Source organism: Octodon degus, unplaced genomic scaffold (genome assembly GCF_000260255.1).
Source record: "Octodon degus isolate 3935 unplaced genomic scaffold, OctDeg1.0 scaffold00094, whole genome shotgun sequence".
Lineage (NCBI taxonomy): Eukaryota > Metazoa > Chordata > Mammalia > Rodentia > Octodontidae > Octodon > Octodon degus.
Window position 1 is genome coordinate 9,976,010 of NW_004524670.1, and position 27,679 is coordinate 10,003,688.

Genomic DNA, 27,679 nt, shown 5'->3' on the forward strand with positions numbered 1-27,679 from the left:
AGCAGAATAAAAGGCTGCAACTGGTAGGGAGGGGAATTCAAAATTGAGATAGGCTTTCTACTGAATGCATATCACTTTGTTGAAAAATCCTCAGTGGAACCCTTGGAAAGTCTGTACATCAAAGTGACACTTTGGCTCCAAGCAGCCTCTTAGTCCCAGTGGTCAAGCTGGCATCTCACAGCTTGAGATGTTTGCTAGTTGCGTTCCCGAGACATTGAAGCATACCCTCTACCACGCCTCGGCTATTTCCTCTCCTTAGATCCCCACCTTTTGCTCTGCTTGCTTGGAGGCGTCCGTGTCCGGAATGTCCTGGCTGCTCTGGAATCCCTGTTGTGCTGAAACATGTGTATAAGACAAACAGACGTTCTTGGGAGTGACCAGGCACTATGTGGAGAATTACAGCCTCTCCACTGAACAAAAGCCACTCACCTGGTGCGTTAGAGGAGACCAAGAATGCCAGGCCTCCTAAGGAGGGGAAAGGCAGCACAGCCTGTTGTCTCCACTGAGATGCAACTAAGAGACTGAGTGCATTTTCTGAGCCCCTGAGCCCTGGTGGGAAGGGAAAGGTTGTGGTTCTTTGTAGCTGCCTTGGGAGAGCTGGACAGGCTTCCTTCCTCCTGGCTCTGACGCTTGTTCGTGTCCTTGGGCAAATTAAGCTTTGCATGTCAGGCTCTTCATCTGCAGAACGGGGCTTTTCTCTATCTCATGGAGGAGTTGCTGCAAGGATTTTCTGGGATAATGGGTTTGAAGGGCACAGTAATTGGTGGGTGCTCAGTTAATAACTGCTACTGTTGTCATCTGTATCATGTGTTTTTTTGTAAAGAAACTGTCTTCTTAGCTAAGCCACCAACCATAGTAGGGAGAGTCCTAGGACCCAGTTAGACTACAGTTGTCTCTGTATTCACAGGGGATTGATTGATCCTAAGGCCTCCATTTGATACCAAAGTCAAGTCCTTTAAATAAAATAGTCACACCCTTCTATTAAATGGCATACTTTTTGCATATAACTTGAAATCAAATTTAGATTACTTATAATGTATAGACAATGTAAATGCCATATAATTAATGATTGTACTGTACCACACAGACACAATTTTTCCTGGTATTTTCCATCCTTGGTTGATTGAATTTGTGCATGTAGAGCTCTCAGAGCTAGAAGGCTGACTGTAGGGAAAGCAGGGGAGGGATGGGATGGCTAAGCTTCCCTGCTCAATAAACCTGGAGCTCAGGGCCTAATTTTGCACCTGCAAGATGCAAGTTGGTGGCCCAAGACCCAGAGCCAGGCTGCCTCTGCTTTTGCTTCACCACCTTCTGCTGATGACTTCGGGCAAGTGAAGCTCTCCTCACCTCACCTCCCTGAACTGTGAAATGGACACATGAGAGTGCGGGCCTCGCAGACTCCTTGGCAGAGTATATGTGATTGGGTTTAGCCGTCACCTGCTCTCTAGCCGGGCCTATCCTAAGTACTCAGCAAGGCTCTCGGCCATCAGCTTTAGCAGTGCCTTTAAAGGCTCCGGTCCCCTGTGTTCCTTCTTCTGCTCAACCAGGTTCATATCCATCACCAGCTCTACGACCAGCTATCTTTGTGAGCTGGGTCTAGCACATGTCAGGCTTTGTGCATGCAGTTGGGAAGTCCTTGGCCCTGGCTGCCTGAGTAGGCTATGTTTCCACACGGATGCCTTTGCACTTGCTTGTTGGCCTACACATTTTAAAAAGCACAAATACCACAAAGCAACCCACTTCTGACAATGCTTGAAAAACCCTACTTCTGACCTGTTGCCAGAGGAGAGCAAGTGTGAACTACCTCTAGTTGAAGGCCCAGCTTGTCCTAGTTGTGGGATTGGGCTGCCTTTGCCTGCTGTCTCTTAGATAGACCTCAGCCTTATCAGATGGGGGCGCTCATTTGTATGGTGGCCGTAGTGCAACATCACCAGGTGAATGGCTTTAGCAATTTATTCTTTCAGAGATCAAAAGGTCAGAAGTCTGACACGAAGTTGGCCATGGTGGTTCCTTCTGGAGTCTAAGAGAAAATCTTTTTCCTGCTTTTCTCCTAGATTTTCTGATGGTTGGTAATAATCCTTGGCATTCGTTGGCTTATAAGTGACTTACTCCAGATTCTGCCTTGACTGTGAGGTGGAATTCTCCTCTGTGTACATCCGTATGTCTTCCAATAAACACCAGTCCTCTGAGTAGGACCACAGCTGCATACATTATTCCTGCACAGACCTTCTTTCCAAATGAGGTCATATTCTGAGATTCCAGGTGGACATGAATTTAGCAGGACATGATTCTACCTATGATGGTGTTAATTATGCCCATTTAACAGATGAGGAAACTGAGTCTCAGAGCAGAAAATCCATTCTACAAGCATCATGTAGTTTGCAATGCCAGCAAGTTCGAAGACCCTGAACTTCTTTTCTCTAGACATGTGCCTGTCCCCCTGGATCATAGTACCACACACACACATAGATGAGATCGCAAGGGTCTGAGCTCAGGGCATCAGCATGGTCAGTAGCAGGTGACCACAGATCAAAGGGGCCATTACAAGTAAACAGGATGAGGCAGAGGCAGGCCGTGACCCCTTCCTTGTCGCTGGTTCTCAGACTTTATCCTGTTTCCATAGTAAGTGTGATTTACTGGCTCTCATGGTGCTCTGCTCCTGGGATTCTAAGGCCAGGCAGAGAGGTGGCTCAGAAATGAGAAGAGGTGGAAGTCAGGCTTGGCTAGCGTCAAGTGAGGGAAAAGAGCTTTGCTTTGCACAAGACGCCCTCTGCAGCTCCGGACTGTTTCCTGTACCCCGTGCTCCTGCTTCTCCTGCCTCCCTCTGGAGCGACATTGAAATCCCTCTCTTCCGTTCTCCAGTAGAGGTTACTTCCTGTCATTTAAGGCCACAGAAGCAGTGGACAGAAGCAAATGACTGGGCCTCAGCTGTCCCCAGAGCTGAGTCCTACCTGAACTTCCCAGAGTGTGGTCCTGTAGAGCCAGCTCAGTTCAGGGCTGTGGTTGAGAGAGGTGAGATTTCCAGTGCCTCTCCTCTTCTCCTTTTCTCTAAAGCCCAGGAATAAGGCAGGGTTGGAGGTAGAACAGAGTCAGGGTCTCAAGGTCAAGGGCTCATATCTTTAGGTTTGAATTCCAAGTGCATTCTGGGTACCAGCCTCAGAATCCATGTAGAAAGTGGGAGGGCACAGAAAATTTGGAGGGTCTGGCCTGGGCCTTCACAGTCTGCTGTTACCAAGCATTCATTGTCCCTCAGGCTGATCCCCCAGGGCCATCCTGATCCAGAATCGCCAGAGTCCCTGCAGAGCAACACTCTCAGATGGTCATCTGGGGGGTTCTCTTTTCCTGCCAGAGGGTATCAGAGTGAATTGGATCAGAGGTCTGCTTGCTGCAGTCTGGCCTCACGGGAGCTTTGTGTTTTTGAAGAAACTTGAGAAAAGGCTGTGCCTGAGCTCAGAGTGGGCGAGCTCAGAGTGGGCGGCAGTCCATAGTGATTCCATGCTGATGGGACGGGCGGTGGAATTCTAACCCTAATAGAGTCTTGTAGAGTTTCCTCAATGTGTGGGCTGGAAACCCCAGCAGATGAAGCTTTTTCCCTATTGGAAAAGGTGGGTCATTTTGTGAAGTGTTCTCAGACCACACTGGCATCTCACTTAGAAACACCTCTAGGGATTGTCTGTTCTGAATTGTGAATGTGGCTGCGTTGGGTGAGTCAAGGTTTACCTTTTAACACTTCTTGCCTTTGATGAAGGAAGAGCTTGGTAGGTGAATCTGTGCGAGAGGCTTGATTGATTTACGAGACTCAGCGCCAATCTGAGTCCCTTTACTGACCTCACCCGAGGCCAGGACAGAAAGGCAGGGATCCCCAGGCAGAATTGACTCTTGGGCTCTGGATTTGGGATTCTTGAGGACAGAATTGCCATCTTTCTCAAATCCTACTGCTCACTGTGCATGGCAGAGCCATAGATAGTATTTTTCCTTATAGAAGACTGAATTAAGCAAGCCAGCCCCAAATAGTACTTTTGAATCTTGCTGAAAGCTTTGAAATGTTTTATTAATGTTTTGAAATGTTTTTTTAAATTTGCAAATTTTAATATATCTTTTTTTTTCTTTTCAAAGTTTTATTGATAAACATATAGCAATGAGACAGTTTCAAATCAAATCGAAAGTACAGTTTCAACAAATAATACACTGCATATATTCTTCTTAGTGGTTAATTGCTGTACAAGATGCAGACTTCTGATCCTACTTACAAACACCATTAGAAAAAATCATTCTATTCATTAAGAGAATGCAACTATATATCTATCCCAACCACTTTGAATACACAGATACAAAATGGACATTCATAATTATACCCCAATTTTTTTAAGTTCCGTTGTTGAATATTATAGGTGTGTTTGAAATGTTTTATTAAAACAAAATATTGACCACAATTCAATGAACCTATTGTATGTGCATGTTCTAGGTGGATGATGAGATTACTAGATTAAAATTGAATGAAGAAAAAATATTACTATTTGAAGTAATGATAAATTCAGCCTCCAGATTGGTTCCTTTACTTGGCTGATCAGATCTTAAGAAACTCATCAATGAGATTTTCCTGTGACACATTCCACCTGTGACATAGTTCATGAAGTTTTATGGCATTTGACTCCTCCCCACCCACTGAGAAATCAAGTTACTCAGCGTGTTTCACAACTTTTCTGGGAGTGGACAGGTTATGAAAGAAGCATGTCTATATTTATGTAGCAGAGAGCCAATTGCTTAGCTTCCATGGAAAAGGAGGCTTGTATTGTCTTACAGGAGTGAGAGTCTTTTCTTAAATGTATGATCTATGGTTCCTGAAGAGAAGGCCAGGCGGAAAGGCACTTCTGCCCATCACGGCTGAGTGAAAGCCTCACTGTTCTATGTGTCAAAGAATGAAGACCAAGAGGTTTCATTTGAGGGATGGAGATGTAGCTCAGGAGGACAGTGTATGTGGGGCTCTGGGTTTAATGCATAATAACCCTCCCCGCAAAAGAAGTTTTGCTAAATCCACAATGTAGACACCCCAGCCTTTAAAAATGTCTATATTTAAATCTCACCTTTGTTGATCTATATGTGATTATTTCCATGTATTGCTTTTCTAATTACAACAGCAATATGTGCCCATCAAGGAAAACCTTTATAAAATACAAATTATGGGCCATTTCACTGTTTTGGACTCGCCCAGCATGGCGCTTCCTCCACTCCTATTCTGCGGGGTAAACCACAGTTAATGTTCTAAGGTGATTCTTTCTAACTATGTACAAAAGACGTCCTTGCAGTGCGTTAATCTCCTCTGGGTGCGTCTGCACTCATCATGGGCACCAGATTTCCCTTCTTCTTGCCCAGACATCTGTCTTTCTCTTCTTTTTACTAAATACTTTATTCTTATTTCAGGTGCTAATACAGTACACAGAGTTAGAAATTCAAAAAGTGTAGAAAAGGACACAGTGAAAAAAGGCATAGCACAAAAAAAGAAGCATAGCTATTCCTGATAGCTAGTGTCCCCTTCAATTCTAGAGATGTTACCAGTTCCCTAGATCTCATTCCAGGAAGAATCTGTGAATATACAAGTGTTCATACGTGCATACATGGAAATGTACAGAGAAAAATGTGTATATGTAAGATTATGTTCATCCCATTAACATCAAAGTTAGTATACTCTGGAATGTTATGGAATATTTGTTATTTAACAGAGCTCCTGATCTTTCTTTCTTTTTTTTGGCTGAACCGGGGATTGAACTCAGTCCCTTGCACTTGCCAGGGAAGTGCTTATTCTACTGAGCCATCTCCCTGGCCCTGAGAGCTCCTGATCTTTTAAATGTTCTGTAGTATTTATTCCATTTTATGAATGTATTAGTTGCCTATTAGTGTAGGTTATTTGTGGCTTTTATTATTGTAAACAGTGTGGCAGTGGGGATGCTTGGATGTGACACTGTGTCTCCAGTGTAAGTCTTTGGAAGTCCTACCACTAAGTCAAAGAGATTTTGTACTTTAATTTATGTATTTGATACAGGTTCTTGCTATGCAGCTCACACTCATAGTGATCTTCATGTTTCAGCCTCCCCAGCACTAGGATTACAGGCCACCACCACACCCAGTTCTGGTGGCCAGCTCAGTGGGCTTGGGGCGGGGTCAGCATGGCAGGTGGTGCCAGAGATCAAACCCAAGTCCTTGCACTTACTTGCCATGCATGTGTTTAAACCACTGAGCTATCTCTGTGGCTGAGTCGTGTACTTTAAAGTTGGATACAATTTGACCCCTAAATTCATGGAGTTTCATGAGGGAACTTCTTTACTCATATGCTATTGTCTAAAGGTGGAGAAGATAATTTTGTTTTGCATTTTTGGCTTGCTGATTGTGTGTGTGTGTGTGTGTGTGTGTGTGTGTGTGTGTGTGTGCCAGAAATCAAACTCAGGTCTTGACGCTCGCGGGCAGCCACTGCTGCTGGTGTTGCTGAGCTGTGTCCTTGGCCCTGCACTTTTTTTAAATAAGTGAGATTGAGAATTTTTTCAGATCTCTAAGAATAATTTCTATTTCTTTACTGCCTATCCATATCTTTTAATGTTCAGGTTATTGGCATTTATTGATTTATAAGAGTTCTTTATATATTATTAATATTAGGTCTTTGTCATTTATGTTGCAAATACTCTCTGAGTTTATTTCTAGCTTAGCCATCATTCATTGGATCCCTTTCTTTTTGTTGTTGTTGTTTTCTTTTTCTTTTCTTTTTTTTTCATGGTACCAGAGATTGAACTCGAGACCTTGCAGTTGCCAGGCAGGCACTTATGCCGCGGAGTTATGTCTCTGGACCCTTAAAAAAAAAAAAAATATTTGTGTATTTGGTATAGGGTCTTGCTATGCAACTTGGACTCATAGTGATCCTCCTGTCTCAGTATCCCTAGTGCTGGGATTACAGGATGTACCACCACGCCTGGTTTTGGGGCTAGCACGGCACTGGGCCACATGGCATGTGGTACCAGGGGTTGAACCTGGGTCCTTGTGCTTGCCAGGCAAGCACTCAGACTGCTGAGCTATCTCCTGGGCCCTTCATTGGATCCTTTAACTGTATGACAAGTTCTGAATGCTTCCTGGCTGCTCTCTAAGATTGCCTTGCTGCTAACCCTTTCCAGATGAGGAGGACCTCAGGTCTGTTGGATACCAAAGTTCCCTCTCAGCCAGAGCCTCTCATCCCTTCTCTCACATACATCTTGACCAGCATGTTTCCAGGTTGCCATACAGTTAGGATGCATATCCTCTCTACCATTCACAGAGCCACCTATCACTTATAGAAATCATCTGTTTGAAATGCCGATACACATTTTCATGGTCTGCAGATTTTTCACTATTAGAAGATTACAGTGCCTTTCTGGAAAGGTGCTCTGTCCACCATGTGCAGCATGAAGGCACTTGTCCTTCTGCAGGGGGTGATAGGATTAGGGACGGAGGAGCGGGACTCACAAGAGACTCAGGGCAGAAGTGGGGAGTGCATCAGAGGATGGGGTACCGCCTGGGCCTGCTCGTTCTCTCTGCTCCTTTTCCTTAACTGTCACCCCCAGCACCAGCTGGTTTTGGAATGGGGCATGTGTGATTGAAAACTTCTGGGAATGGTTAAATTTTTTAAAACATCATTATAGTGAAAAACATCAGCATTAATTCTCCTCAGAGTAGCCCCTGCTCTGCTTTGAGCACTTATCCCATCATTCCTGCCACTCTCTGAGGCAGTTTTAGAAAGCCTCTTTCACGAGAGTCCTCACTTGGGCTGTCATGGCCGTTTCCATGCTGATGTAACACCTCTACCTTTCATGATCATTGTAGCTTTGGGGAAGTAACCTGGTAATATAAAGTGAGTAAGGTAGACGGGGACACACTGCGACATCTCTCGAGCTTGCCTCTCTGTTGGGTGGGGTTTGCATCCATTGCTGCTGTTTTTAGTCACGCCTGCTGAAGACATGCACTGACAGAGGACTTCCAGGGCTGCTTCTGAAGGTGGCAAGAAGGATGGTGTTCGGGGCTAGAAGGGAGTATTTTGAGGGGGATTCATGACAACATGTCTTTTACAGTAGTAAATTTTAAAAGTAGGAATATCTTCCATATATTTTGATCATACCCCCTACATAGTAGGACTCCAGACCCTCTTCCCTCCTTTGTGAGCAGTAATACGATCACAGTGGAGGATACAATGGAAGGTGGAAGGATGCACTGGGAAGCTCAGAGTTGGCAGACTATTTTTTTCCTCCTCTGTAGAATAATGTTGCTTATAGAATAGATAAACTCATGCTAGCACAGTGCATGTTCTTTTTAATTTTATTTTTTTATTTTTGGTGCCGAGGAGCGAACCCAGGGCTTCCAGCTTGCTAGGCAAGCATTCTGCCACTGAGCCAAATGCCCAGCCCCAGTGCATGTGTTTTTTATGTTTGTTCTTCCATCTTCTTCTAAACCTCCTGCTCTGCGATGCCTCAAACATCAGAAAGGAGTAGCTGGGCGTGGATGTCCCTTTGGCCTTTTAAAGGAAGGGCCCTGGTGCTGTTAGCCTTTTCCCATCAGCTTTGTCTTAATGCACTAAGAACTGGGTGTGGCTTGGTTTCCTACACTTTGCCCAGTTAGGGATTTCTTTGGGTAAACAAGCTCCTATTTGAAATTGTTGATTTTCCCCTGGGGTTCACATCTAAGAATACATTGTTTTAAAGTGCTGGCTCTATGCTGAGGAGGTGAGACTTGGGGAAGGCAGAATCCACCTGAAAGGCAGGGGAAGAAAGGACGAGCCTGGGCTCTGGGAGGAGGGACAGCTTTGGCCATTTGTAGGGCCATTGGAGGTGTGCGAAGTCCAGGCTTCTTTCACTGAATGCTTAAATCAGGCATTGGCAGGCAGTGGAGTGGCGCAGGAAGCCTCAACCCCCAGGGAAGCTTGAAGCGCTACCCCTCTCTCCTCACAGTTCCAGGAGGAGGAGGGCTGGGCTTTCCTGCTATGAAGCTGTCCTCTGCCTTCCTGGCCCCCGTCCAGTCCTGCTGACCCCATCAAATGTGTTTTTGGAACATTCTGTCACACTGAGGTACTAGTAACTGGAGGCCACCATAAATGGGGTGGTTACATTGAGCAGAACACAGTTCTTCCAGTAAAAACAAAATTCTGACAAGGGACATATCTAAGACGGAGCAATCGTACTTCCCGAAACTCTTGAAAGCGCTCTTGGCAAAATATCCCCAGCCAGTTTCGGAAGCTGCTCCTGTTGCTGTCATGTACTCTCCACCCATCCACACAGAGCTGCTTCACCTTGGCCCCAGGTCCTGCTAAAGCCCCGGATCAGAAGTGAATTTTGAGGGTTTATCTAGTTTAAGTCTCTCCTTTTTCAACCTAGAAAACTAAGCCTCAGAAAGGAGATATGGTCTGCTCACGGCTACAATGCAGTGGGCCTGCCTGGGCTTCCACAGCTGCCTCCTTTGGTCTCTTCTGTTCAGTCCAGAATCCATCCCTGGGTCTGTTTCCACTGAACCTCCCAATGGCTTCTAGGCAGAGACCTGCACTGTGCATTAAGGGTTCCAGTCAGAACTTCGTTGCAGACCAGCTATGTGTGCTTGCAGAGGAGCTGGCTGCCATGGGCTGGGGCTTGCCCTGCACCTCCCTGTAGAAAGGGTGAGAACCTTCGTGTCTTCATTTAATAGGAGGATTAAGCAGTCCTGTAAGGGTACATAGCACCAAGCTGGCACCCAGTAGGTGTGTGCAACAGGTATTGCTGTATGTTTTGGTACTGGGAATTCAACTCATAACCCTGTGCTTACCAGGCAGGCCTGTGCTGCTGAGCTACATCCCTAGCCCTGTGTGATGATTGTAATGGTACTGACTGTCTTCAAACCCAGCTCCTAGGAATTGCACTTTGCTTGCCAGCCAGGAAGACCAGGTGTCAAAACAGTTTCTCTTCTCTCCCTGCTTCCCCCGCCCAGCTTTACCACACCCCCAACCCCCCCTTCACCAGACTATCAGGTTACAGCACTAGAGGGAATTAAGCACAAATTTATTTTCATGAACTCAGAAAAATCCCCTCCCCAAGCTCAGAGCCTGTGCTTTAAGGCACATATAATTTCTCTTGTGCATAAGGTGGATTCAAATCCATTCATTTTCCCCACAGATCTCTTGGGTGTAGTAGGGTGGGTGTGGTTGTCCAGGGGCCCCAAGGACCACCCTCACCTCTTTGGTGGAAAACATCTCATAATAAGCTGAGAGTTCTTGGCTATTTAGTTTTGAGATGAGTTCTCACTATGTGGCCCAAGCTGGCCTTTAACTCCTGAGTCCAACTGATCTTTCTACCTTGACCTCACAAGGAGCTGAGACTGCTCTAACAGCAGGGTTGGGGAACCTCAAGGGAGTAGCGCGCATCACTGTGCCCAGCACTGTCCCTCATTCTTAGGCAAGCGGTGTCCTCCCTTGGTATCTCATTTCCCCGCCTCATTTCACTCTGGGCCACTGAGTGGTGTCTTGAAGTGCCTTTGGCACAGAGCAGAACATTCAATTCTTTCCAAGGGCCTCATGAATTCAAAGTTCCCCGAGTGCTCCCTTGTGTCTTAAGACCACTAGGCCAGTCATTGAGAAGCCCCCTGATATTTCTAAGGAAATTTCAACATATGGGCGAGAAGTCATTTAGGTGTTGTAAACATTTGTAGAGCAGACTGTGAGCTCCACCTACTCTGGTCCTTCCTGCTTTGACCCATGTGTTTGGTGGGCCCGAGGAGGTCCTGGCCACTGGTACCGGCCCACTTGCAAGCCACCCGGGACCCTGCTGTTCTTGGCTATTCAACTCACCAGAAAAACCAAAGTGGCTCCCAGAAAAGCCCCTGCAGGACCATGCATGGTATTTGTGGTCTTTTCTGCATTCAGTTTATTGCAGATCTTAATTTTCTTTGTCTCCTTCAGAATTGTACAAGGGGAAAGAGTACTACTTCATGGTGTTTAACTGTCCAGGACTGGTTACCAAGGTATAGGTACTGCTATATTAAATATATATTTCTGGAGAGAAGACCATGGGATGCAGTAAGATGGTAATTTTTTCTCTGAATGGAGATATAAAAGCTGTCCTGGAAATTCTATTTAACTAGAGATCTCCCTGGGATCTTTCAGAGTTTTGGTAGACTCATGAGGACTAGGATAGTCATTCTCTGCTTGTCCCAAGATCTATTGTGATAATCTCCTGAAAGCAGACTCATACCTACATTTTCATGCTGCTCTTTCTGACGCGGCCCCCGAACCTGACAGAAGAGGCTGGAGTTGCCTGTGACGAGAGAAGCCACGGCTTTCCAGGCCTGGCAGCCAGAGAGGAGGCAGGCTACAGTCCTTCTTAGTATGAATGACCTTGCAGGGAGCAGAGGGAGGGCCAGAGATGACATCACGGTCTTCAGTCTAGAGGCTTTCGTCTAGAGGAATTCGTCCAGAGGAATTCGTCCAGTGGTCTCAGAGTGTGCCCTGGAACCTGTCTGGGAAAAGAGGCGATTCTCACTGAGGACCTCTTAGGAACACTTTGGGCTTTTGCCGTGGGCAGGGTAAGCCTTGTCCATTGACCACGTTATTTTTCTTTTCTTTCTAATTTGAAAGGAGTCTTTATGGAGGAGGATGCAGAGTCTGTGGTCTTCTGTGCTGTGGAGCCTTTTGTGCTGAGCTTGGATTGGTGACTGGCTTCTTTGCCCCCTCCCCTTTCTCCTCTTCTTCCTCCTGCAGATCTTGCAAAACATCCAGCTTTCATGCTAAAAGTCAGAGGAAGCTTCGCAACACATGTTCAGTTCAAAGGAGCGCAAGTCGTATGAGGCAGAAAACGCTTTGAGGATGATGTGCGTGTGTGCATGTGTGTGTGTGTGCATGTGACAGAGTATTTGTGTGCCCTTTTCCAGAATGGAAATGTTTTGCTAAGGGACCCAGGGATTCTGGTGACTGGTTGTCTAGTTATCATCTTCATTTGTTCCCATGTCGTGGGACTCACCATCTTCCCGGGGTGTGTGTGGCACCTTTGGGGACTGTGAGATACCCGTGCCCTGCAGGTCCCAAGGAATGGAAGGAGAAACACATCAGAGCTGTTCACAGCCACCGAACCTTCTGTGCACTGAGGGTTAACTCCACACACATCTGGCCATGTGCTCTCTCTGCTCTGCTCTGCCACAGCATGGGTGTGGATTCTGTGGGGTCTACAGTGGTACTCGCAGCTTTTGTCTCTGCCATCCTTGGTTGGTCCAATGCAAATCTTATACCTTGAAGTATTTTAAAACCAAGAGAGACAGAGCTGTTATGATGAACCAAATCTGGGCTTGGGCTTGCTTTCAGCAGAATCAATGCCTCCTCTAGAAATTTCAAGCTGCAGCAACTAGAGTTCTCCTTGTGGCCTCTCTTGCTTAGCTCCAGGGATGGGTACCTCCCCGCAAGAGATTTCAGTGAAGAGGGCTTTCTGGCAACTCCATGGTAGAGCCCCGAGTGTCTTCCATTGGGGGGACTCAGAACTTGCCTCTCTCCTAGTTCAGGGGAACCCAGGGAGTCCCCAGCAGTTCTCTATCACTGCCACAGCTGATGGAAAGAAACAGCCCTCACACCAGTTGCTGCGGGAGAGTCCACAGCTTCCTTCCTCCGCCCCACCCTGCCTTCTGCCCCCACCACTCATGCGCCTTCTCTAGTTTTTTTTTTTTTTTTTTTTTTTTCACAGAAGGCCTGAGCTGTAAATGTGTTAATCAGATAGCGCCTTAATATTTTCCAGATGTGCAGCCCGACATTGGTCCCAGTGGCTTTTCAGTGGGCTGTGGTGCTGGGGCCACCCTGTGACCTTCAAAGTGGACCACTTTCCTTCATGGGAACATGAGTGTTGGAACTTCAGGCCAGTGTGGAAGTTCCAGAGTGCTTTCACACATCCCTGAGCTGTGCCTGAGGTGTGGGCCAGGGAGAAGAGTAGCTTCAAACCCACTGAGCTCTCCCAAAAAGGCTGGGTCTGGCCACACACCACTGGGGTGTTGTTTGTTTGTTTGTTTGTCTAAGAATCCTCTTGTAATGGCTTCCTAGCCTAAGCTCAGTGGGAGGTTAACTGAGTAGTCTGCGTTAACCCTTTCAGGGGTCAAAGAATTGACCCAGACTACTTGTCTGAATTTAGCCTGCAGCTGCCTCAGGAAAGCCTGGAGTCTGAAGTATGGTCTTCTGCCTCCCACCAGCCCCAGGGGTCTCTGACCTCCTGTGGGAGTGGTTTGGGTCCTGGTTTCCCACACAAAACACAAGCCCTTCAGGTCACAGGCCGGAAGCAGCTCTGCTGGGGGTGGAAGGGAAAGGACTGTGTCTGGACTGTGGTGCTCAAGTCGCCAGGCTGGGTGCTTCCCCTCAGTTTAGAATCTACCAGCAGCCTTCCTGCTCTGTGTGCTCTCCTGGCAGGGTGGAAGGGTCCAAGCAGCCACCCATCCTGTTCTCCAGCCTACCGTCTTCATCAGGGAAGGCCAGAGGGGCTGTAGGCCAGCCTGCCCAGGGTAGGCCTTGCTTTCTTCAGAACCCCTTTCCAGCTTATGTTGTTTGCGCTTTGGACAGGACTGTAATCTCTCCAGCAGCTGCTAGAGTTTTTCCTTTGCCTTGTGTCATTTGTTCTTCTTGTATGAACTGGCACTCGCTCCCTCTGAGGCTGTGAGCTCCTTGCTAGGAAATCACTCTGAGCTCTGCAGAAACCCAGGTCTACAGGGAGCATCCTATGTGGTTCTGAGGTAGGCTTCTGGGTGCAAGCCTGGGTTGCAGGAAAGTGTTCGACCTCTTCTACCTTATTCCCCTCCCATACTCCTCTGGTTTCCTTAGATCCCATGATTGTAGTCCCACTTGTTTTCTCCAAGGCCAGTAAGATCCAGCTGATGTTGGTCTCCAAGCATTAGCAACAGCCAGGGTGCACACCTTCCTTCCATCAGCCTTTGTGATGGAAATATCTGGGTTCAGAAGGCTGAGTCCAGGAAGAACCATGTCCCCAGGTATGGCCTGTGGAAATAATTCATTGCTATGCACTGACGGTGCTCTGTGTACTAAACAAAGGTCTTATGAAAGAGAAAGAGGGACTGAAGGGGAACCAGGGAGGTTCTTTGATTTTCCAGCTATGAGGAAGTTGTATTTTATACCCTTGCCTCTCTTCCTAGGCCAAGAGTGAGTATATGTTTTTTGATGGAATTTAAAAATAACTGAATTAAAAGATCAGGTCACTTATTACCTGGGGAAAAGCATTTCTAATTTAAATTTCATGGTTTTTGTAGGAAGTGATCGGGGTTATTCAGATCCAAGAAACCTAACTGTGCAGCAGGCGGCCGACGTTTGATGATTTGGGTCACACTGCATTTGGGCGAGGAGCCTGGGAGGGTGTAGCAGGTCCCTGGCACTGCCAAGAGGTCATAGCCTGTGGGTGGAGGCAAGAGGGGAACCTGGGAATAGCCCATAACATGGGCATTAAGGCTGGAGAGGAGCTTCAACGTCTTGCTTGTCCTTGTAGAGAAGGACACTCTTATGGAGTATGCCTGGGCCCAGCCAGACCTCCCCAGAGGAAAATTGTATGGTTAAGATTTGCTTGGTTGCAGCCCAGGCACGTTGCTATTTATCACCCAGTGCTGCAGGGGTCTGGGCCCTGATGTGTTTTCTGTTCAAATTCAAAGGCTTCTAGAATCCCCCCTGTGTTCCTGGCTCTGTGGTGTGGTAGGGGAGTCACAGCCCTTTCCCATGGTGCCATGGGGTTGTAGTACTTAATCTCTCTGGAAAGTTGTCAGAGGAAGCAGACAATCCAACTCTGGGCTAGCCTAGGAAGTTTCTTCTGGGAAGAAAGACTACACTGGCTGTGGGACTCCAGACCTTGGTGGAAGATTTCCATTTTGCTTGTGTCCTGAGACTTTGCCTGAGACTAAGATTAAGGGCAGTGGACTAATTAATCTTGCTCAAAAAATTTCATGATAGTCTAATGTTGATGCAATGACCTGGCTACTGTTGGGGGCTTTTAGCCAGATTTATGTTATGAATCAAGAGCAGAGCATCCAGTAGAATAATTTAGAGCATTGCGAGTTTGGCCAGAAAGGAAGCTCCAGTAAAGCTGTGGCCTGCAAAGGTGGAATAGAGGAGAACTTGTTGCTGAAAAGACTAGCAAAGAAAGCAAAATATTTCAGATGAAAGAAAAGATGGCCTGAAGGCATCTCAAGAACCAACAGGACTCCTCACTTTGCGGCTGCCAAATTGCAAAAGTGACGGCATTGCTTTGAGAAGAGCCCCAGAGTACCATGTTCCAAAATGGTGGTAGCTGAGGGGAATTATTCCTTGGGATTTGGTTGATAGGCACTCAGTTCCTACAGCCTGGAGACAAAGAGGCCTGGTACTGATGCAGTTGGCAGCAGTCCTCGGCATCATCCATATGGTGCTGGGTTTAGGTGCGTGCAGAATGCAAGAACTGCAGGGTCAGATACAATTCCACTGAATTTCAGAAGAAGGTCTGGGAGGCCAGGCTGTGTGCCTCTGAAAGGGCAGTTTTTGAAGCTGTGAGTGTGAAGCCAAAGATGCAGTGGAGACCCCAGAAGTTTGGAGACTCCAGGAACATGAATCATCTGAGGAAATCTGTACGAAAGGAGCCTAGTGGGCCTACGGAAGAAGCTGTGGGAGCTACACACTCCAGAAGTGCAGTAGGGGTGGAGCCCCCATATCTCTGGGAGTTCACATCTTGGCACAGCTTGCTTTGGATGCTGGACATGCGGCAACAGGACTTAATGTTTTCTCTGCTGGATTTTGGATTTGTTTGGATTTTGTCACTTTGAATTTCCCTATTTGCACCTTTTGGAATGGTAGTGTTTGTCTTATGCCACTGTAGAAGTGTTTAACTTGATTTTTATCTGTGCAGGGGCTAAGAGTTTGCCTTGAGTCTCAAGAGAAACTTTGAACTTGAACTTGTTAGCAATGTTCAGCTGTCAGAACTTTGGCAACTTTTGGAGCTGGACTAAATGCCTTTTGCATAAAAGGATGTGCATGAATCTTTAGGGGAGCAAGGTGAAATGTTATGGTGTAGGTTAGGATGTCTCTCTAAAGCCTCATGTAGTCATAGATGGGACTTCCTTAGTGGTGGCTGGTTCTGGGGTGTGTGGCAGTGGGATTGATTCATGGTGCAATGCTAAGATCAAGGGTGCTAGGATAAGGCTGTGAGTGCTACCTGCCCTAAGGAGCCTGGATAAGATACAAAGTGGTCATATTTCTTAGTTGCTTTGTTACCTTCTGCTCACCATGAATTGTCTGTCCTCTGAAATGCCACTTGACACACCAATCTGCCCTAAAGCTAGTTGATTATGGACTGAAACCTCTGCAAACTGTGAGCTCAGTAACCCTTGCCTCCTTTATCTTTGAGTGTCAGGGATCTTGTCTCAGCAATGGCAAAAGTAGCTAAGGCAATCACTGAAGTTGATTATTACTTCTAAGAGGGTTTTTTGTTTGTTTTTGACAGAATTCTTTGAGTCTTCTATATAGAGTATGGTGTCATCTGAAAATAATAATTTGAGTTCTTCCTTTCCTATATGTATCCCTTTTATTTCTTTCTCTTTTGTTCTCTTGCCTGATTTCTCTAACTAGTATTTCAAGTACTATGTTGAATAGAAGTGATAATAGTAGGCAACTTTGTCTTGTTGCTCATTTAGAGGGAATTCTGTCAGTTTTCCACCATTTAATACAGTATTGGTCATTTGTCATAAATAAGAATTCAGGTATGGCCCTGCTATACCTATTTTTTCAGGGTTCTTATCAAGAATGGTGTTGGATTTTGTCAGAAGTCTCTACTATACCTATTAATGTGATCACGTGGTTTTTGTCCTTGTTTCTTTTTATGAACTGTATTAAGTTCATTGCTATCTATATACTGAACCATCCTTGGAACCCTGGGATGAAACCTACTTGGTAATGATGTGTGACTCCCCCCCCACCCCAAGCCAGGGTCTCACTGTATAGCTCAGGTTGGCCTCAAACTTGCAGAAATCTTCCCGCCTTGGTCTAGGATTACAGGTGTGTGCTAGCTTGATCTTTTGGATCATGTGCCTGAATTTTATTCACTAATATCTTGTGGAAGATTTTTGTTCACTAGGGAGATTGGTCTGTAGTTTTCTTTATAAACTAGGTCTTTGTCTGGGTTGGGATCAGAGTGATGGCCTCCATAAGTGAATGAATTTGGAAGCATTCAGTCCCTTTCAATTTTATGGAAGCGCTTAAGTGTTGCTGATAAAATGTCCTTAGAGGCTTTGTACAATTCAGGAGTAAATCCATCAAGTCTTGGACTTTTTTCAATTTTAAATTACTGTCTCAATTTCATTGCTGTTAATGGTTTATTCATCATTGTGTCTTCTTGGGTTAGACTTAATAATTTGTATGAGTTGAGAAATCTGTGTATTCCTTCAAGATTTTCCAGTTTGTTAGGATACAATTTTTCACTGTAGTTATTTACTACTTCTGGATTTCAGTGGTGCCCAGTGGATTTCAACTTAATGGTGCTTTTCTTCTTTAAATTAAGACTTTCTCACTGTTGAATTTTCCTCAAAGAAAGTCTTCTGCCAGAAGTTATTGGTCATTTATACTTCAGTGTAAAAGTGCTTAATAATAATGAATATTTGCACTAACCATTTCATGATTTTCCTAGTACCTTTAGAGTCACTTTCTTAGTTTATTTATTTATTTAATTATTTTCAAGAGCCAGGGAGATGGCTCAGTAATATAAGCGCTTCCCTGGCAAGCGCAAGGGCCTGAGTTCAATCCCCGGTTCTGCCAAATATATATATAGTCTTTTTTTTTTTTTTTTTCTTATTTGTTGGTAGTAGGTGTTAAACCCAGGGCTGTGGCACTAAGCTATTTTCCCTAGATTTCTTTCTTTCTTTCTTTAATTCTTTATTTTGAGACAAGATCTCAGTTAATCATTAAGTTTCCCAGGCTCAATTTGAACTTGAACTCTCTTCCTCAGCCATCCAATATGTACTACGATGTCTGGCTTCATTTTCTAAGTTAAATTTCTTAAACATTATTTTTGAGTGAGCTTTCAGTGTGTAGCTCAGGCTAGCCTTGAACTTAATATGTAGCCCAGGGTAGCCTTGAACCCTTGAGGAGCCTACTGCCTCAGCCTCCTGAGGGTTAGCACTTCAGGGATACACAACCATACCCTGCTCTCTAAATTAATTATTAACAAAATTGGAGAAATATTACAGTTATCCCTAGTTACAAAGAAGCTGTATTTTCAGAAAAGTTCCATAATCTTGCATAAGATTAGGTAGAACTTTCATAGGTAGAGCCAAGAAATTACTCTGGTCCTTGGACTCCAAGCTCTGAATTACCATATTTTCCACATCTTTTAAACGGAGAAGAGATTTGGGCACTTATATTGTAAATTCACTTGTGCCAACTTACTATATTTAACTATTAAATGTGCTTTTGGTAAGATAATGGTGGCTTTAGATGAAAACAAGTTATTGGGTTATATGTATTAAATTAGGTCTTAAAACCAAGTTATTAAGTGACATTTGTAAAAGCAGGTATAAAATCATTGTCTATAACCTCACTGAAGTCTCAAGCTTTCTGAAGTTTTAGAAGCTCCAACCCCACCCTACAACCCCTGAAGGCAGATGTGACAATTTTGCAGAGGTAGGATCTTGGTATCAGGTAGTGGGTATTAAACAACCTATAGCCTCGGAATCAAAGGCTGAAAACAGGTCTATCTAACCTCAGCCCTGAACAAAGGCCCACCTTATTTATACTGAAGGGTAGGAAATATCACTAATGCACAAATTTGATTTCCACTAATTTCTAACATTCACTATACTAATGAACCAGCTACTAATTTAATTCATGGAAACATTTTTCATTTTAATTTCACCAGTGAGCGAAGCTTCAGGCTCTGTCAGAGTCAAAGGGAACCAAGGTCCTGGAGGAAGCCCCCAAAAGAGTGTGGGGGCTTTGAGTAGATCCTAGAAGACAACTCCTTTTTTAGTGTCTACATCCAGTTAGGCTGGTTGTCTGCCTAGGATTTCAGAAGCACACAGCTACGTTGTTTTGTCTTTGCCCTATTTTAAAGTAAATTGTAGCCATCATAAGCAGCTGTTAGCTATTCTGAGGCCAGTAGAGGGCAGGTATTATGTACTGTGGACGTGGGGCTCCACCTGGAGGGTTGCCTGAGGCAGAGAAAAGATCTCCCAAGCCTGTTCAGCACACTGGCTTTTCTTTAACTTTGGAAAATCAAGTTTTAAAGTTCTTAGTGTTTTTTCCATTGAAGCAGTTTATTTTAGAAAGGACTTTCTGAATCTGGAATCAGGTTTACCTTATCCGAGACATGGAAAAAATTCTGCTCCTTATTGTCAAAGCAATAAGCACAGGTTGATTTAATCAAGAGATCATTTAATGATACTGAGCCCAAACTCCTGCCAAATCTGGATACGTGTGATTTTTAGCTCACTTCCACTTACCTGGTACAGTTACTGGTGCCTTGGAGCCCATCATGCATGCCACCATGCATGAGGTAAGTCTTGTTGAGACTACAACTCAGGAATTTGTTCTTTGGTTAAAATTATTGACTAGCTTCCCAAGAGCTTGGGATTTTCAGAAATGTAGAACTGTTTATCTTTTGAAGCACTTCTCCCCTCCTTAGGTGCAGACCCACTGCTGCTCCCTGAGACGAATTGGAGTGTCAGAAAACACTTTCCTAGTTCATAGAACAGGAAGGGGCCCCACATAACTCACAGGAGGGAACACATTTGTTTATATCTTGCAGGGTCTAGATTGGGTTTTTTGTTTGTGTTTTTGAAAAAGTATTTGAAAGGAATTAGCTCAAGTGCACTGGGACCCCAAATTTTGATTTTTTTAACCAGAAGACTAGCATTTTAAGAATTCTTTTTCAGTTTAACAAATTAGAGACATAATACATTATGGCAATTTGGTACATGTATACAATATGTAGTAATCAAATGAGGATATTAAGCATTTCCATTTCTATAAAAACACTGGTCATTTTTATGTTGGTATTTTTTTAAATGTATTTAATACAGGGTGTATAGGGTCTAACTAATAAACATCAGACTTGTAGTGATCCTCCTGTTTACAGCCTCCCAAGCACTGGGATTACAAGCGCACACCACCACGCCCAGTCTCAATCGCTGTCTCAGTGTGCCCTGGGGTTGGGGCCAGCATGGCAGGCCCAGGGATCAAACCCCTCACCCCTGCGTCTGCCTAAGCAGGTGCTTTAGTCGGCTGAGCTATCCGGCTGGCCCTTATGTTGGAAATTTTATACACTTCTTATTTGTGACTCAAAGGTAGAGGCAGTATTTTTTGGCACTGCAAAACTGTAACTGCCAAACATTCATCTCAGATTTTTAAAATTTATATTGTGGTGTAGCAGAAAATCATCACACATATGAAGGCACTCACGCGCATGTGCGAGCGTGCACACACACACACACACACACACACACACTGCCAGTCTGTTAGTTGCCCAGGTAATAATAGCTCCTGCTACAAGTTCCTGTTGCTTCCATCTCCTAGAAAAGGCTGGTTGTCCTGAACCAGTGGGTCAGTCAACGAAGGTCACCTGGGGGAGGAGCAGGGAATTGAAGAGGGGGCAAAGGACAGGAGACGCGAAGAATAAAGACAAGACAGGATTCTGATCAAGTCTCGTTTATTTAGGGGAGGTGCTGGGTATATATAGTGGAGGCATAGGGAAATGACGTGGGCGGGTAAAAGGCGCGAGTAACTAGGCAACCGGACTATGACAGGAAATCCCACCTCCGGGGCATAGCAGGAGACTTATGGGAAATAGGCGGGGTGGGAAGGACCGTAAACTTAACTCAGCAGGGGAGTAGAAACTTAAGAAGACGGCTGACACTATTATAAAATGGATACCAGTTAATGGCCTCCCACAGCTGGTCACTGTGAATGCCCAGCGGGTCGCTGGAACACACACTGTAAGAACCAGTGACACACAGCCAAGTACTCTGCTTCTGTACTTCCTTCTTGCTTATCCTACATAAGCCCAGAGCACCAGAAATCAAGGCCTGACATTTGAAGAATGATCCTGATCAGTGCCCATTGTGTAGATAAATCTGCCTCCAGATCCTGGGTGTCATTTCAGTGTTTCTATTTGCCATTGCAGTGACACTTGTTACTAGTTAAAAAAAAATTATGGGGCTGGTGAGCTAGCTCAGTGATCTAAAGCGCCTGCTTAGGCAAGTGCATAGGGACTGCGGTTCAATCCCCGGCACCACATGCCCCGCCAGCATGAGGCCTTGGGGGGACAACTAGACACACACCATAACATTAATATCATCAACTGCATTAAGTACCAGGTTGTGAGAAAGACCAAATGTACTTTAGAAGAGCACAAGAGGGGCTGGGGCGATGGCTCAGTGGAATAAGCACTTCCCTGACAAGCACAAGGGCCTGAGTTCAATCCTGAGTTCAATCCCTGGTTCCGAAAAAAAAAAAAAAAAAAGCACATGAGGCCAGAAGTGTTGACAAAAAAGGAATTTCATTATTGTTGCCCATGCCTAGAGGGAAAATACATGTTATTTCATCTACTGTAGATCTGAAGTGGAATGTGGAAAGTGAAGAGATCCCCTGTGCATGGATAGCTGTGTTTTTCAGCACTCCGGACAGTAGTGGAGAGCACAGGACTAGTGGTTGTGCTTCTAGATCTCATGGACAGAACTTTAGTTTTCCATTTTCCTTGGACAAGTTTGGAAATGAACCCCTGAGAATCATCAGATGGTCATATGATGGTGTTATTCCGATCTAAGCCTTTAAGATTGTTGAAAATTGAACAAATGAAAATGATGCCCTGTGGCCATTTTGCATTTATATATATTAATTTACATGTCATTGAAACAAAGCACACTATGAACTTGAAACAGGTAACTGGATCTGACCACTGTATTTGGGAAACCTCTGAGGAGAACTCAAATTAAGCTCATGACTTAATGCTGGAATTCTTTGAGGTGAACCAGAGTCTTTTGATATGAAAAGAAATCATCCTACAGTTTGAAAATATGTCTTCTTAGTTTGAAAATATGTCTTATTAGTGCCAAGTTACAGGATTACAGTGGCTTAGATAACTGGTGGAACTTATGGTGGATTTAACCACATTGAGACAACATAATTTTTTTATTTAACCACAAATTGGAGATAACACATATAAAACATTTTAGAAACTAGAGGGCAGGTGCCAATGGCCACTAGCTTTTCAAAGCAGCAGTCAATCAAAGAGGATTATTATTCTTTTTTTTAATTTTATTTTATTTATTTGAGAGAGAGAGAGAGAGAAAGAGAGAGAGAGAGAGAGAGAGAGAGAGAGTGGTGTGTGTGTGTGGCCAGCTCAGCCCACCAGGGGGCGGGACTGGCTGGCATGTGGTGCTGGGGGATTGAACCGCGGTCCCTGATGCTTTGCCAAGCTTATTCTAAGTAGGTGCTTTAGACCACTGAGCCATCTCTCCAGCCCCAAGGAGAATTATTATTCTGATACTGTCTCAGAGAGCAGAACAGGGTCACCAGTGGCTTCGGTTATGGTGTTTATAATGTGCATGGTTAATTATAGACACGGCAATGAGGCACTATGGCCTGTGAGGGGTTGCTGAAGGGATCTAGTGCTGTCCACTATTTTATTATGGAAAGATTTCCCAAAAAGTTTCCTGTTTCCAGCATAATTGCACTGCATCTGGCAGAAAGTCATGTTTTTAAGGTTTGTTCCTACAAAAGGACCTTCTTTTCATAGTGGCAGACACATACATACTACTATTACAAAGTCTGTGGTAGTTTGAAATGAAGTACTTTGGAAAACTTCAATACATTAACTATATAATCCCCTCTCCATAGGTACAAAAGATTTTAAAATGGAGCTAGCACCCACTGAACACACAATAAACAAAGTGATTCTACAGTTGAGAGAGTTAAGCCTTTGTTACAACAAAATGATTATTTAATGAGTTTTTAGAAGGCAGATTCTGTTCAAATGAATAGGACGTTTTCCATCTTGTTAGCTTTGAGTGAATTTCTCAGCATGCAGAGTCATAAGAGATGCTGTGTCTCACTCTGTTTTTTTCTCTCTGTTGCAGAAGCCTCCCCAGCTTTCCGAGGATGATGTCCAACTAAAAAGTGAGCGAGACAACGGTAGTCACCTCGTAGACGCTGCTACCGGCTCTTTTACCCTGGATCACAAAAACATGGAAATTGAGGTGTCCATGACAGAATGTAGTAAAAGTGTTCCCGGAATCACCTCCACTCCCCATTCCATGGACCACCCTTCCCCTTTCTATTCACCCACACACAATGGCCTCCTCACACATCACCATGAATCCCTGGATAATGATGTGGCCAGAGAGATCCGATATCTAGATGAGGTATTGGAAGCCAACTGCTGTGATTCTGCCGTGGATGGAACTTACAACGGAACATCCTCCCCTGAGCCTGGTGCAACGATCCTTGTGAGCAGCATAAGTCCACCTGCTCACCTAGCCGCCCAGCCTGATCCTGCCAAGAGATCAGGAAGGCAGGCTCCTCCTCACATTGAGCTCAGTTGCTGCCCCTCTGACACCATGGCAGAGGAGGAAAGGGCGAACGGCCACTCTCCTGACCAGCTCCAAGACACACTAGGGGACAGCCTGCAAGCACCTGTGAGCCCCAGCTCCTCCACCAGCTCTCGCTGCTCTTCCCGAGATGGGGAGTTCACACTCACCACACTGAAGAAGGAGGCCAAGTTTGAGCTGCGTGCCTTCCACGAGGACAAGAAGCCCTCCAAGCTCTTCGAGGAGGATGTGCGTGAGAAGGAGCAATACTGTATCCGGAAAGTGAGGCCTTCAGAAGAGATGCTGGAGCTGGAGAAAGAGAGACGGGAGCTCATCAGGAGTCAGGCCATGAAGAAGAATCCCGGCATTGCAGCGAAGTGGTGGAACCCACCCCAGGAGAAAACCATCGAGGAGCAGCTGGATGAAGAGCATCTGGAGTCACACAAAAAGTACAAGGAGCGCAAGGAGAGAAGGGCACAGCAGGAGCAGCTGTTGTTGCAGCAGCAGCAGCAGCAGCAGCAGCAGCAGCAGCAGCAGCAGCAGCAGGCACTGCCCCCAGCACAACTCTGCACACCACCACCTTCCTCTCATGATTGTCCCGATGGGACTGAAAAGGCAAAGGAGGACATCGTCACGGAGCAGATCGACTTCTTAGCGGCACGCAAACAGTTCCAGCTGATGGAGAATTCCAGGCAAGCGGTGGCCAAGGGACAGAGTACACCTCGGCTATTCTCTATCAAGCCTTTCTACAGACCTCTGGGGTCCATCAACTCAGAGAAGCCAACAACCATCCCGAGGCCAGCCTGTATGGTGGGATCTCCGGAAGAGAGCGGTGTATCGGCAGCCAAGGGGCAGAAAGCGCCCGGAGTGCTGGAGACCCAGCCAGGTGGAGGAGGCCCGGCCACCGCCACCCCTCAGGGAAAGGAAGGGCCCTACAGTGAGCCCTCCAAACGTGGGCCCTTATCGAAACTGTGGGCAGAGGATGGAGATTTTACGAGCGCCCGCGCTGTCCTCACTGTGGTCAAGGACGACGACCATGGAATTTTGGATCAGTTTTCAAGGTCGGTCAATGTTTCTTTGACCCAAGAAGAGCTTGACTCAGGTTTGGATGAGTTGTCAGTTAGGTCCCAGGACACCACCGTCCTGGAGACCCTGTCCAATGACTTCAGCATGGACAACATCAGTGACAGCGGTGCCTCCAATGAGACAACCAATGCCCTCCAGGAAAACTCGCTGGCTGATTTCTCTCTGCCTCCGACCCCACAGACAGATAACCCCTCTGAGGGCCGGGAAGTGGTCTCTAAGTCATTTAGCGATCATGGCTTCTATTCCCCCTCTTCTACCCTGGGAGATTCTCCATCTGCGGATGACTCCCTGGAATATCAGGCAGGTCTTCTGGTGCAGAATGCCATTCAGCAAGCCATAGCCGAGCAGGCAGACAAGGCTGTGCCCGAAACCAGCAAAGATGGAGTGGAACGGCAGGGACCAGAAACGACTCTGGAGGAAACGGAAGCCAAGGCCCCCAGCTCGGAGAAGCCTCAGAGCACCTTTGAGCCTCCTCAGGTGTCCTCTCCTATGCAAGAGAAGAGGGATGTATTACCAAAGAATCTACCTGCACAGGACAGGGTGCTCACGGAAAGGGGCCCCTCCCAGCTGCCGCCAGCTGTGCCGCCCAGTGGCCCCATCGACATGGAGGAGACCAGGCCCGAAGGGGGCTATTTCAGCAAGTACTCAGAGGCGGCTGAGCTGAGAAGCACGGCGTCCCTCCTGGCCACTCAAGAATCTGACGTGATGGTTGGGCCCTTCAAGCTGAGGTCAAGGAAGCAGCGGACTTTGTCCATGATCGAGGAAGAAATTCGAGCTGCCCAGGAGCGGGAAGAGGAGCTGAAGCGGCAGAGACAAGTGCTGCAGAGCGCCCCAAGCCCCAGGACCAAGACTGCCCCGTCACTGCCCTCCAGAACCTCCTGCTACAAAACCGCCCCAGGTAAGTAGGGACTTCATCTCATACACAGGAAGTGAAGACCTGATTCCTGCTTATGAGTCTCTGTGTGGTGTTCCACTGTTCAAATGGCCAGGGACACTGGCGTGAGGCTTTCAACAACAAGAGTAGCAGTGTCCCTGGAAGTGTGTGAGCTGAAATGGCACTTGAAACTTTCTGGAGGATTCGGTAGTTCCTTGCTGTCATTCTATCTTGGTGTAGGTCTTGGGTCACGACACAGACAAAGTTCTTTTTTGTGTGGAAAGCTGCCTCTTGGCTGAGGGAGCAGCTTTGTGTAACAGCAGCCTGTGGGAGTGGGCACGCGTGTGTGCCATGCTGGAGTCATTCGCTCGACCCTCAGTATCTGAAATTACAAACACCCATGTGATTTGGGAGCTGTGTTCCACTAACCTGCTCGGGATACTGGGTCCCTTCCAGGGATGGTAGCTGTGACTCAGTGTTGCTGATCGGTCTGCAGATGTTTCTTCAGTGCATCTTCTGGGTGACTTGAGTTTACTGTTTTAAGTCACCACAAACCACATCTAGTCACTGAGCTCATAATGGCATTTCAGTTGAGACATAATGTATATGCAATGGTGATCTCATAAGATTATGTCACCTAGTGGCAGCCTAGCCATCTCAGTTCGTGTAAATACACTTCCTGGTGTTTGTAGTGTGGTGAAATTTTCTAACCATATATTCTTTAGACTGTATCTCCAACTTTGAGCAAAGCGTACTGTACTTTGGAGTCAGCAGTGGTTCTTAACCAGAGATACTTTAAGAAGTATTACCTGAAAGCATAATTGTTGGCTTTTAACTTGATCCATTTAGATCTGAATTTCATCTTGACACTTGGCTTCCATAAAATCTGTAATCACACAGGTCACTCTTCATTATTAGGGTTTACATTTTGAGAGAGAACTTTTTTTTTTTTTTTTTTTTGGTGGAACTGGGGATTGAATGCAGGCCCTTGTGCTTACCAGGCAAGCACTTATTCTACTGAGCCATCTCCCTGGCTCCATGATTTAAATTGTGAAACAATCTCAAGCCTACAGAAAAGTTCCCAAGTGAAATACACGTCTGCTTTTCTTCTGAACCATTTGAGAGTAATTTAGTAACACAAGGCCCATCATCCTCAGTTCTGTAGAGCGACCTCAGTTGGGGTCTGTCTAGTGCTTGGCACCTGATGACCTTCAAGTTACCTATCTTTGGCAGGAGTGCCACAAAACTGGTACTGATCCTGACTGTATCCACGCTGGTAGACATGATGCATGTCCCCAAGTGGGGCTAGGTGTTAGGTCTGATTATGTAGTGTTATTTTTGATCACTTGATTGAGAGAGTCCCATGAAAAAGCTATTTTTCCCTTTTATAAATTATAAATATTTGGGTGGATAATACTTTGGGGCTATGTGATCTTTATACTACTCAAAAACATTCACATTTACAAAACATTAAATCTATTACTCATGTCAGTATGGTCTCATGGAGTCTGACTAGATTCAATGTTCAGTCATCTATGACTTTTACTATTTTTATCTTTACTTTGTTCAGATATGGCTCATGGAAGTCCTTTCAGGCTGACTTCTGTGTCCTGTTGATGTCAAAATTGTTCTTTAAGTGCTTCCTTACTTTCTGGTATCACAGGATGTTCCAGTTACACTTTTCAAACCCTGAAGTCACTTGTGTCTCCAAAGAATATTTGTTTCTTTCAGTAAAGAGCAGTGTTTAGAAATAATTCTCTGGGTGCTAGATGCGCTCATTACTGCTGGATTATCAGTGCTCCCAGGCACTTTCAGTTCAATGGGACTGAATTGTAGATTCTCTGTCTGGCTGGCTGACTGTCTATGTGTCTATATGTCTATCTGCTCCCCCCCCCCAGTCATCCTAAAATCTTTGAGTTCTAATCTAAGATTCCAATCTAATCTAATCTAATCTAATGTCTCCTTTTCCACGTTTTTAATCAGCTCTTTGTAACAGAATACTTGCTTCCTATTACACTCAATATAGTAATTATTTTGTCAACCTCCCATCCCCACCGTGTAACTAATCTTCTGTCTGCCTTATCAGCATGGGACCCAGCATCTCTTTCTAGGTGGCCACTGCCATCCCCTTTACCAATGCCCTCCTCACCTACTTTGCCACCAGTACCCTGTGCT

At 45.6% G+C, this 27,679-nt stretch overlaps 1 protein-coding gene across 9 annotated transcripts in view; it reads left to right on the forward strand.

Annotated features, from left to right (window-relative positions):
- The window catches only part of Akap2 (A-kinase anchoring protein 2), a 553,389-nt gene that overhangs the window by 496,799 nt on the left and 28,911 nt on the right, over window positions 1-27,679 (forward strand). For 6 of the 9 annotated variants that reach the window (XM_023722921.1, XM_023722923.1, XM_004638081.2 and 3 more), the window contains one exon: window positions 23,095-25,528. In XM_023722921.1, the coding sequence (XP_023578689.1) occupies window positions 23,095-25,528 (2,434 nt within the window). Of the gene's footprint in view, window positions 1-11,027; window positions 11,051-11,455; window positions 11,557-23,094; window positions 25,529-27,679 lie in introns of those variants that run through there. The other 3 variants (XM_023722922.1, XM_023722926.1, XM_004638082.2) reach the window with 3 other exon arrangements.